This window comes from Megachile rotundata, chromosome 9 (assembly GCF_050947335.1).
Source record: "Megachile rotundata isolate GNS110a chromosome 9, iyMegRotu1, whole genome shotgun sequence".
NCBI lineage: Eukaryota > Metazoa > Arthropoda > Insecta > Hymenoptera > Megachilidae > Megachile > Megachile rotundata.
The window spans coordinates 15,632,620-15,645,767 of NC_134991.1; the positions used below are offsets into that span (position 1 = coordinate 15,632,620).

General features: G+C 41.8%; 1 protein-coding gene across 1 annotated transcript in view; it reads right to left on the reverse strand.

Annotated features, from left to right (window-relative positions):
• Positions 1-3,270: 3,270 nt before the first annotated feature.
• The window catches only part of LOC100883473 (uncharacterized), a 61,540-nt gene continuing 51,662 nt past the window's right edge, over positions 3,271-13,148 (reverse strand). Inside the window, exon 2 of the mRNA XM_076535630.1 lies at positions 3,271-5,711. Coding sequence (XP_076391745.1) covers positions 5,344-5,711 — 368 coding nt within the window. The 3' untranslated portion in view covers positions 3,271-5,343. The remainder of the gene's footprint in view (positions 5,712-13,148) is intronic.

Here is a 13,148-nt window from a genome sequence, read left to right on the forward strand (position 1 = left end):
TTGGCTTTGGGAAGGGAGGTTTGGGAAGTTGGGAATGGGAGAAGTTAGGGGTTTGGGATTTGGGGATTTGAAGATTTGGGGTTTTGAGATGATAGATTTGGGAATTGGGGATTTGGGTATTTGGGATGTAGAGATGCTAAATTTGGGAATTTGGGATTTGGGAGAGTGGGAATTTGGGGGATTTGGAATTTGGGAGATTGGGAATTTGGGAGAGTGGTAATTTGGGGGATTTGGAATTTGGGAGATTTGGAATTTGGGAGATTGGGAATTTGGGAGATTGGGAATTTGGGAGAGTGGGAATTTGGAAAAGTGGAAATTTGGGAGAGTGGGGATTTGGAAGATTGGGAATTTGGGAGATTGGGAATTTGGGAGAGTGGTAATTTGGGGGATTTGGAATTTGGGAGATTTGGTATTTGGAAGATTGGGAATTTGGAAGAGTAGAAATTTGGGAGAGTGGGAATTTGGAAGAGTGGGAATTTGAAAGAGTGGAAATTTCGTTTATCAGCACCATAAATGCACGCTACTCGCACCTTCATGCCATGCCCTGGTGCGCAGTTGCGCACCACTGCGCTGCAAATACCATTAAACCCACGCTGAGCGTTAAAAACTTAATCGTTCTTATTACGAACAAAGTAGCTACTGCCATTTCCTTTCCTGTTAATGTAGCTTCAACTTTCGATCCATAAGAAAGTCGATCTTTGGTTCGAGAGTTGCACTTACGTGTAATCAGATTTCGAATGTCAGTCTCTATTTTGAACATCAAAGAGCACTCGCTTACACCGACAGTATTGAAAGGTGCATCTCGAATTGATGTCGACTTATGACGAGTACCAGGCTTCCCGCAAATGGAAAGCGAAATAACTTCATCTTAATAAATTACAGCTCCGCGTAAACCTTACGAACCGCTTCAAAAAGCTTCTGGGAAAGGTCTATATACAAGGTGTGTATAGTACTATTTCTGGACAATAATTTCCTCTTCATCTTCCGTATGTCGATCAATATTTCTACGCTCTACTTACCTTTTAAATATCTCTTTATGGCAAACATAACTTTTTATACTTTTTTCAATATTTTTCTTACATGCATAATTCTCTAGGTGCATCAGATCCTTGGAAACAAGGATTTTACTTTCAAGCTACGAATATGATACTTTCTTTGTGGATGATTGATTTACAGGAAGTCGGGAATGACGTATTTATTAATATTTCAAGGTTTCACCGGTGACTTTCTTAGAATGTTTGTTGAGTTAATGGGTCATGCGTTGACTTTGGCGTGTGCTGTTATTCTGACGTGAGTTGTGTGTTGTACTTCCACGTATGAGGTCGACATGCGTTGTTATTGCTGAGTATTGTTTAACCATGTGGTGGACTGTCACGCGTTGAGTTACCTTGTGTTGTATTGCCACGTGTTGAATTACCTTGTGTTGGATTGCCACGCGTTGGACTACCACGCGTGGGATTACTACGCACTGAATCACCATGCGTGGGATAACCACGCGTTGGAACACCACGCGTGGGATTACCATGCGTGGGATTATCATGCGTGGGATTACCACGCGTTGAATTACCACGCGTTAGATCACCACGCGTGGGATCACCACGCACTGAATTACCATGCGTGGGATAACCACGCGTTGGACTACCACGCGTTGGACTACCACGCGTTGGACTACCACGCGTTGGACTACCACGCGTTGGATCACCACGCGTTGGATCACCACGCGTGGGATTACCATGCGTGAGATTACCACGCGTTGAATTACCACGCGTTAGATCACCACGCGTGGGATCACCACGCACTGAATTACCATGCGTGGGATAACCACGCGTTGGACTACCACGCATTGGACTACCACGCGTGGGATTACTACGCACTGAATTACCATGCGTGGGATAACCACGCGTTGGACTACCACGCGTTGGATCACCACGCGTGGGATTACTACGCGTTGAATTACCACGCGTTGGATCACCACGCGTGGGATTACCACGCACTGAATTACCATGCATGGGATAACCACGCGTTGGACTACCACGCGTGGGATTACCACGCACTGAATTACCATGCATGGGATAACCACGCGTTGGACCACCACGCGTGGCATTACCATGCGTGGGATTACCACGCGTTGGATCACCACGCGTGGAATCACCACGCACTGAATTACCATGCGTGGGATAACCACGCGTTGGACTACCACGCGTTGGACTACCACGCGTGGGATTACCATGCACTGAATTACCACGCGTTGGACTACCACGCATTGGATCACCACGCGTGGGATTACCACACATTGAATTACCATGCGTGGGATGACCACGTGTTGGATCACCACGCGTGGGATTACTACGCGTTGAATTACCACGCGTTGGATCACCACGCGTGGGATTACCACGCACTGAATTACCATGCATGGGATAACCACGCGTTGGACTACCACGCGTGGGATTACCACGCACTGAATTACCATGCATGGGATAACCACGCGTTGGACCACCACGCGTGGCATTACCATGCGTGGGATTACCACGCGTTGGATCACCACGCGTGGAATCACCACGCACTGAATTACCATGCGTGGGATAACCACGCGTTGGACTACCACGCGTTGGACTACCACGCGTGGGATTACCATGCACTGAATTACCACGCGTTGGACTACCACGCATTGGATCACCACGCGTGGGATTACCACACATTGAATTACCATGCGTGGGATGACCACGCGTTGGATCACCACGTGTGGGATTACCACGCACTGAATTACCACGCGTTGAATTACCTTGGCGTTGGGTTACCTCGTGTTGTATTCTCACGCGTTGGATTACCTTGTGTTACTACTGCAACGCGTTCTCGCTACACGTTGTATAGCCACACATTCTTGCCATTCGTTGTATAGCCACGCGTCATACAGCCACATGTTGTACGTCCACGTATTAGATCACCATGCATTACTATTTCTATGTGTCAACCACGTATCCTCTTTTCATGTATTACAAGTGATACGTTGCTACTGATACCCGTTGTACCGCGACACGTACTGTCACTCCCTATCGTCACATCAGCACGCGTACATCAAAAAATTAAATCGTCATATTATCAAGAGCTATGCAACATTAAACTGTCACGCGTAGCTGCACATCTGAATATATCGCTCCAAGTTCTAACAAAAAAAAGCTACTTAGAATAATTCCGAATAATTCTCCACGACAGATATCGGAATCGATTTAACGGAAATGAATGGGAACAGGGATGGCAATTATTCCGGTGTATATTTTAAATGTCTCCATTTATTTCGACTCACTATACAACGCTCTACTATGTCCGCTCACACACGCACTCTTGCCTCTCCTTTCACGCTTCACGTCTATCACCTCGTAAACCATTAAGCGCTGTACGCGATACGGATTTACATCTTAACGCGATCATAAAGCTCACTAATTAAACTGATGACCAGGTATATTGCAGTGTCCCATCTATCGTTTATAATTCTCTTCGATTTCGTTATTCTAATCATGTCCGACGACTCTATTTCGTTAATGCATAATATTATCGTGGGGGGAGTTTAGAGGGGGATGAACAACGTATATACAGCTTATGTACACGTACGAGAGCTCTCGTGATAACAAGGCTCTCGTTATAATTTATAAAGTTTAATATTTACGTAATAACTTATATATCCTCTATGCGTTCTCCGGACCTCTTTTGGCTTCATTCACCATTCGAATAAATACAATATGATACAATCCGCGTACAATCGCAGTGGAATCGAAAAGTAGCCAAAAATCCAAACATGTACGATTTTTAATTTCCGTTACAATTTTAGGTTACGCAGAACACGTGCCTCGCGAGATGGCGCGCGGGAGCAAAGACACTCGCATTTGACTCTTTAGTCTCATATTAGCCCTTTTGATAGGTCATACAAGTTTCTTTTACTCCTATCTCCGTGTGCCTTCTCGCGAGATACGCACAGTAATTTGTCTCTCACATTCACATGATACACGGTTCATTAAACGTCTGCAGACTCTACTCGTTGGAAAAACGTTCGATGGTTAACGATAAGTTCCTAATACCATCCGTTGCGAGAGCTGTGAATATATTTGGCAGTCTTTAATATACAAATACCTTCGACAAAATCGCCTTCAGCGTCTCTTCGTTCTCGATCAGACCCTCAGTCTTTGCACGTCTTTTCGACGAGAATCGTTAAAAATCTTGAGCTATGCAAAATCTCGACAATTGGTCGACAGAAGACGCTTTGTACTATGCCTTTATCGGAACAGAATTTTTCAAAGCTGTCGATCTAAAATTCTGGTTTATAGGGTAGGGTCTCGATATTTCCCTGCTGGCTCCTGGTTGAAAACTTTAGTAGGTTGCGAAAGTAAACGGACAAGAGAATTGACTCTGTGATTTCTTGTCCTTTGGAGCCCCTGGCGCAGGGAAATATCGATGTACACTGTACAGTAATGAGCAGTGATTTGGAAATTGGGGGAAATCTGGAGATTTGGGGATTTTGGGGATTTAGAAATTTGAAAATTTAGGGATCGGTTATTTGGGAATTTGGGAATTTGAGAGTTTGGGGATTTGGAAATTTTGGAACTGAGGGATTGAAATATTTGGAAATTTGGAAATTGAAGTGTTTGGATATTTGGGGATTTGGGAATTCGAGAGTTTGGGGATTTGGAAATTTGGAAATTGAGAGATTGAAATATTTGGGAATTTGGGAATTGAAGTGTTTGGATATTTGGGGATTTGGGAATTCGAGAGTTTGGGGATTTGGAAATTTGGAAATTGAGAGATTGAAATATTTGGGAATTTGGGAATTTGAGAGTTTGGGGATTTGGAAATTTGGGAATTCGAGAGTTTGGGGATTTGGAAATTTGGAAATTGAGAGATTGAAATATTTGGGAATTTGGGAATTTGAGAGTTTGGGGATTTGGAAATTTGGGAATTCGAGAGTTTGGGGATTTGGAAATTTGGAAACTGAGGGATTGAAATACTTAGGAATTTGGGAATTGAAGAATTTGGATATTTGGGAATTTGGAAGCTTGAGAATTTGGTGATTTGGGAATTCCAAAATGTACAAATTAGTAATCCACAAATTTGGAATGAAGGAAGTTTGAAAATTCATGGCTTGTAGATCTAAATTTTTTACAGTACCCCCAATATCCATGTGCTCACAAGTGTACCCAAAACCTCCAAAATCCTCAAAATCCACTCAGGAACACCTTCGCAACATTTCGCAATCCCTCAATCGACAACCTCTATCGTTTAACCCTTGAAGAACCTCTTATTCCAAAGAACAAACGCTGTTTTCAGACGATGACCTTCAAGGTAATCAGTTCCCTACGATTTCTCGTCCATGCTATTGGGCAGAGGTCGCTTCTTGAGGATGCCAAGGTCCTGTACGTTCTCCAGGAAGGTTTTATGGTGTTGAGCGACCAGCAACGGATTAACCGTTTGCACGTCCTTCTTCAACTCCTCCATGTCCCTCTTCAACTTCGCTCTTCGGTTCTGGAACCAGGTGATCACCTGAGCGTTGCTCAAACCCAGTTGAGCAGCGATCTCGTCCCTGTCCGCTGGACTCAAGTACTTCTGGTATAGGAATCGCTTCTCCAGTTCGAAGATCTGCTGATTCGTGAAGGCCGTTCTGCTCTTGCGCTTCTTCTTCGGTTGTTGCCGGTTGTTGAACAGGTTCAGATGGTTCGCTTGCTCTGCAATCAAGATTACGATCCGTGAGATTAGCATCGTTTCGGGGTATCGTTTAGGGATACGGTCTTTAGTGAGTTTCGCGGAGTTTCTCGTGGGATTTAAACATTAACAGACCGCAGTTTTTTATATATGTGGCTTCGCGAAATGCTGGGATAAAAACATCGTATAAAAGTCGATTAAATCGGCACATTCGGGATGTGTATGTCTACTTCGGAGCTGGGGTACGTTAAGAAGTCTTTTTCGTTTGCAAGAAGCAAGTGGTATTTCCATGTGATAAGATACTGCAACATTGCTGATATTATTGCTTGATATCACCATGCATCAGATGGGTACATGTGGTACAGACACATGTGGTATTTCTACATATGGTCGCTTTGTCTCAGATTTGCATATGTGCTATCGACTCTTATGGTATTTTCATATGGTATTTGCAACATTAGATTACTATGAGTTATGTCATTACATGTCGATATTAACATGCAGAGCACCACTGCGTTAGATCCCTACAGTTACATGTGGTATTTCTACATATGGTCGCTTTGTCTCAGATTTGCATATGTGTTATCGACTCTTATGGTACATTCATATGGTATTTGCAACATTAGATTACTATGAGTTATGTCATTACATGTCGATATTAACATCAGAGCATCACTGCGTTAGATCCCTACAGTTACATGTGGTATATCTACATATGGTCGCTTTGTCTCAGATTTGCATATGTGCTATCGACTCTTATGGTACATTCATATGGTATTTGCAACATTATATGAGTTATATCATTACATGTCGATATTAACACGCAGAGCATCACCCCACATCAGATCCCACATACGTTACCACATGTGATACCTCTACATACAATGTCGCTACATTTCATCATATGTATCACACATTATTCTACCACATAATCTCACGCGTTCTATCGCCCGGTATTGCAATCTCACATTATATCACCTCACATACCACGTGCTATATCGCCACAATCGCCATTACGCGTAACTTGTTTCATAAGTAATCTAATCTCCTCTTAAATAATAAAACTAATGGTATGTAAAAGTTTTACATCGAAGCTATAATGTATCAGATTAGACCTCGATCTACATTTATTCATAAAGAGTAAAATAAAATTTTGACGGCTAGAGACAGTCGTGTATCTCATATTTCCCATGCTAGCTGTCCATATGAAAAAGAAACAAGATTACAGAAGCGTGTATGGGAAAATAAGGTAGAACCAATCGAATCATTGTTCAAGGTGGTTATGCCGGTCATACGTGACTTTTTGTGGCCACGTTTCCGATCGAATCAGGTGTTCATAATGATTTCTACTTTGTAGCGTTGTTTAGTAACGGGTGTGGATAATGGTCGTATGACGGAGTGGCCGTCAGAACAAAAACTACGTGCCACCGAATGAATGATTAATGAGACCAAAACGATAGAAGCCGACCAGGCGTGAAAATTCACTCTGTAAAATAAATTTCTCGACGGCTAGATAACTCGGATATTATTTACACAGAAAATAGAAATCAGGCTCTGGTTTTCCTCTTAATTCCACATACGAAGATACGTTCCTTTTTCTAAACGAAAGTTGTGATTTTAAAATAATTTTATCTCATGGACGAGAAACGAATTTTTCATCCTCCAGCCACAAATCAGATGCATTTTCGTGGTATGGGATCTCTCCATAAAAATCGTATTACCTATTCGTCACGGTGTTCAGTCCACAGAATTCCAGCGGCATTTCTTGCCCACCGGATGCTGAAACTTTCGGATCAAACGAAACTATCCGAATCGCGTAGTTCGTGCAATCATATTCCGAGTACAGCCTCCTCCAAAATTTTCTATGTAAATAACTCTTCTAAGTTTTTGTACTTTTATTGTCGCACGTGTTCAAATTTATATGTCATACATATTCGATATGACAAGTGCTTATTACTTTCATGTCACAAAATGGCTGCCTTCGTTTCGAAATCAGTCATGATTTGCTACAACTAGCTGTTTTATAATAGTCCTACTGACAAAATACGATCACCAAACTTCAAACGCAAAATTGACAAGTGATCGCAAATGTCATAATTGATAATTTGCGAAGCGTCTATGTCATCACCCCTTTCGAAACTCATAGAATAGATTTTGTTCGAGAATAGGTTTTGAGAAGAGCTGTACACTGTCGAGCGATAAAGTCGTTTGAACAGGTCATCGTCTACTTGTTTCGAGCAACATACCATCGCATCGACACGATCTTTACGAGCGTTAGATCTCGCAACGAGCAGAACGAGCATCCCGGAAAACATAGTCCACAGTTGAAATTAGCGACGGCCGTTTTCGCGACGACGTCAGCCATTAGGAAATAATCGAACGGTGAGGAAAAACGAGAGGCGGCCGATGAGTCGTGGACAAGGTAGCCGAGAAGTCCCTGCAGGATCAAAGAGCGCCGCCATCGGTCACACCTGCGCAACCCGACTCAGTACAGTCTCCTCTGAAAGTTAACGCCACGGATGGACCACGATTGACCTTGCTTCTCGTCCTCCTCCTCTGTCGCTTTTTCGACCGCTTCTGAACGCGCCTGATTCTTCCGGCGAACATGCTCAATGTCTACACCACGCTTCTTCCTCTTATCTACACAATTATTCATCCTATTTCTTCGCCGGTTTAATGGCGTGATTCATTAATTTGTACAAGAAATTCATTTTTATTCGATAGAGATAGCAGGTTTTGCCTGTAGTTTGCTCTCCGCTTCTTTTTCTTATTCAAACAACTTTTGTCTTGGTTTCTTGTCGATGTTACGTGTAATAGATACACGACTACTCGGTCGGAGAATTTTTCATTTTTTTATGTTGGGAGAAAACAATCATTTACTAGTAATTCAAATTATGTAACTTCCTCAATGTATAATAATTGTATAATTATATATACATCCATCCATATACAATAATGATTGTATAATTATACATACGATGTGTATGGGAAGTTAGTACCAACACGATGGATGTATAAATTCTATTAAAAATTTGAGAAAAAATATTCTAACCCTGTAGACATACAAGTTTGACGCAGCGTAAACTTTTTCCCTAGAAAAGTTCACTAGACACCTGGTGCAGTAGTCGCATTCATTGTTGGCCAGTATATTATCCGGTTTCGTGAAATATGTTCGCGCGTCGACGATAAATCAGAGAAGAAATCGAGTGCTGTAGAGAGGCAAATCCTAATCCACTTAATTTCTCGCAAACTGGCCTCCGAATAAATCATAAGGATACACTGTATGGATCGCGAAACGTAACCCGATCGGAATTCATATATCATTCGATCGGAGAACGGGCGTTCGTTTAGGAACCCGGAACACGCACGATGATTTACAGGAAGTACGATGTTTAAAAAACGATAGGAAATTCAATGGATAGGAAAATTCGACTTTCACCTCTACTCGGTATCGACACCCATCAATCAAATCAATCGTTGCTGCTTATTATCGATGAATACTGCTTTCGTAAGAATTCTCAGGGTCGATGTTTATACGCAAGCTTGCACCTCGTTCGATTTTCTCGATTGTCTCGAGACACGTTCGATTACCTTTCTAAGCCGTGCCCGGAAACAGGTTAATTAACGAAGTGATTGCTGGAGAATGTTAGTGGATTGGGGAGTTAAAGGTATGGGAGTTTTGGGATTTTGGAATTTGGGGGTTTGGGGTACGGGGAATTGGAGGTGTGAAGATTGGAGGTGAGGATTTGGGAATTTGAGATGTGAGGATTGGGGGTGTAGGGATTTGGGGTGTGTGGGATTTGGGGTATGTGGGATTTGGGGTGTGTGGGATTTGGGATATGTGGGATTTGAGATATGTGGAATTTGGGATATGTGGGATTTGGGATGTGTGGGATTTGGAGTATGTGGAATTTGGGATATGTGGGATTTGGAATGTGTGGGATTTGGGATGTGTGGGATTTGGGATGTGTGGGATTTGGGATATGTGGAATTTGGGATGTATGGGATTTGGGATGTGTGGGATTTGGAATATGTGGAATTTGGGACTTGTGGAATTTGGGATATGTGGAATTTGGGATATGTGGAATTTGAGATGTGTGGGATTTTGGGATGTGTGGGATTTGGGATGTGTGGGATTTGGGATATGTGAGATTTGGAATATGTGGAATTTGGGATATGTGGAATTTGGGATGTGTGGGATTTGGGATGTGTGGAATTTGGGATATGTGGGATTTGGGATATGTGGAATTTGGGATGTGTGGGATTTGGGATGTGTGGGATTTGGGATGTGTGGGATTTGGGACTTGTCGGATTAGGGGTTTGTGGAATTTGGTGTTTGTGGGATTTGGAGATCTTGAGATTTGGGGATTCTGATATTTGGATATCTTGGGATTTGAGCATTTGAGGTACTGGAAATTTGAAGATATGAGAATGTGGAGACCTATGAATTTGGAACCTTTGGAATATGTAATTTGAGGATCTCTGGATTTGAAGACCTTAATTAATTTAATAATTTGTACTTCTACAAATATATGAGAATTTGACCTAGGGCTTGGAATTAGAATAAAGACTTAGGACTTCAGTCATCTGATCTTAAGTGGTCCAGCTATATCAGTACTTACTGGTCCAGCTATCTTGTACTTCAAGCTATTGTACATTAAGATATTCGCAAACTCAAGAATTTAAAAATACAGGATCTTAATTCTGATAAAATATGCTGAAACAATTCCAATATCCATATTTAACCAAAATACGTCACCGAAAAGAGTTCCGTTCCTTTCAAAGGACCAGCCCTTCGCGGATTAACGTTAAAGTATGATTTACGTTGATAGCTCATTAATAGCGAGTCCATGGACGAATGACGTAGCTTTAACATATCCGCGGTTAGAATCGACGCAGATGCTTGTAAATAAAGAGGATCCTGAAGTTAATGACGCACGACCGCGATGCAACTTTGAATCACCGGCCGTAACGCTGCAACTTCGAATAGTTGCGTCATTTTTGCAGCGAGAAATTAACGAAGAGGTGCACCGTGTACCTCCGCATAAAAAATCGAATTCTGCCATGAAAAATAATGATAATACCCGTATTCCAAGAACTCGTTCTTGGAACGAAGATGACGTTCGGAGGATCCTCTAATCCCTAGTTTGATGAGATCTTTAAAAGAAACAATGAGGATGTACAGAGATAATTGATCTTGTAATGAAGCCACCATTTTGGCAGCGTCACCTCGTTAATCGAACGCCTGATCTACTCTTCTCGTATAACGAGATATCAAGTAAGATTAATTGGTTGCAATCAGAATTGGATTCTGAACAAAATCATTAAATACTGAAACTGGTAAGCCAAGTTTAATTTTAAGTTTATTTTCAAGTTCAATAACGTTCGCTGATTCCGAACTAGCTTTAGATTAGGCCTTATTTATAACTTGAAACTTGCAGAAGTAGTCAAAAGTCTAGTTTACGTGCTATCTTGCAAAAATAGCTCGAATTAGGTCAGGTTTAACTTACTTATGAGCTACATTATGTCTTATACTCGATAAAACTTGCAGAGGTATTTTCGATTAGCTTCTAAATCTGTGCTTTGAACTTAATAAAATTTGCAAAGGTCCGAATCAAGTTACGGCTAGTTTAGACTGTTTGCCGCTTAAACTTAGAAGTAGCCTGAATTCGGTCAGGTCTAATTTACTTATAGGCTAGAGAATTAGGTCTATACTTGATAAAGCTCGCGTTTGGTTTAAGCGCGATTACGTTCTCATTCATATTAAATGAAACTTTCAAAGTATCCGATCTTTAGATCTAAACATCCACATCTTCACATATGTATTAGCCAAAATAGGATTAGGTCTACAGGTTCGCATCCAAGTTAGATCCACGCGTGTCCACATCGCAGTTAGATCCACACTGGTAGCTCAACATTCGGTTTAAATTTGAAACGATGGTTCGGCCGTTTTAGCAGCAATCGAAAAGAGGAACCAGAAACATGGTGGCGAAGTGCGGTCGAGAAAAGAGGCGGCAGAGAACTCGTCGAGATATTAGTTTCTGCGGTCGCCTCTCCGCGGAGATTTAATTCGCGTTTGATGTTCACGAATTCGCCGCATCGGCTGTCCTTTCTCTCTCTTCCACATTTTCTCACCTTTCTTTGTCATTATGTGCTTTACATTTCGCCAAGATCCTCTTCTCGCTTTTACACGCTTGGGTTTATTTTTCTCGATTTCACTTTTCGTCGCTGTCAGAGGATTAACGCTTGCAGATGTAAATTTAAATTGGGTCCAACCTATTTAAGATCTTTTAGCGTGGTTTGTGGTGTAGATGTTAATAAATCTTTGTCGCGTCGTTAATCTTGTATAGCGATTAAATAGACACTCCTTGATGCAACAATGCCTTCCTACGATAGAAAGCTGATTCCTTGACTCATCGAGCCTGTCTTAAAACTGAACCTCGATAATCGTGGATCTTCCATGAAAAGCTGAAGACGAGCCTTGAAGCGGGGAAAAAACCAGATAAAAATGGACTCGGTAGTTAATGATCGAAGGAAAATATTAAAGTTCAGCGCGCAAATAATAACTGTTCTTGATTGGATTATTTTATGGATTACCTAGAAAGAGCTGTTTGATCGAGCTTGTCAAGAATGTAAATCGTAAAACTGCTAATGACACGCGTTACATCGGGGAATATCATTTTATTTATCATAGCTGGCGTCAGGGTTTCGCAAGCGCGAAGTAAACGCGGAATGGATGATATTATAATTGTCCCTCCGCAACGATAACCGTAAAATACACTTTCATGTTTCTTTCTTCAAGATCGAACGTTGCGTTCGAAAGAATATAATTCTTACGTCACTCGCTCTGGCAAAAATCAACGGTGCTCTTAATACGCTCGCTTATACCTGAGAATTCTGTGTAACAATGTTTTTCTAGGGGAAAAAAGTTGCATCTTTTTCTTCGTGTTTCTCAACCGAACGAGGAGTTAACGAGTAACGTACTAAAACGGTTTTTAAACTGAATAAATTATGGAGTATTACTTGGAACGAGGTGCCAACGAAGAAATACGAGGATCATTATATAATGTTTCATAACAAGATTTTATTGGACGGAGGATTTTCAGCCCTTTGTAAATTCTTAGGCTTTAGATAATTTTTGGGTGATGTTTGGACTTTGTAGGTTTAGGGATTTGGAAGTTTGGGGATTGGGACTTAGGAAGTAGGGATTTAGGGAGTTGGGATTTGGGGAGTTGGGGATTAGGGAGTCGGGGATTAGGGAGTCGGAGATTTAGGGAGTCGGGGATTTAAGGAGTCGGGGATTAGGGAGTCGGGGATTTAGGGAGTCGGGGATTTAGGGAGTCGGGAAATTAACGAAACAGGGATTTAGGGAGTTGGGGTTTGAGGAATTGGGGACTTGAGGAGGTGGGGATTTGAAGAGATGGGAATTTGAGGAGTTGGGGATTTGAGGATTTGGGGAT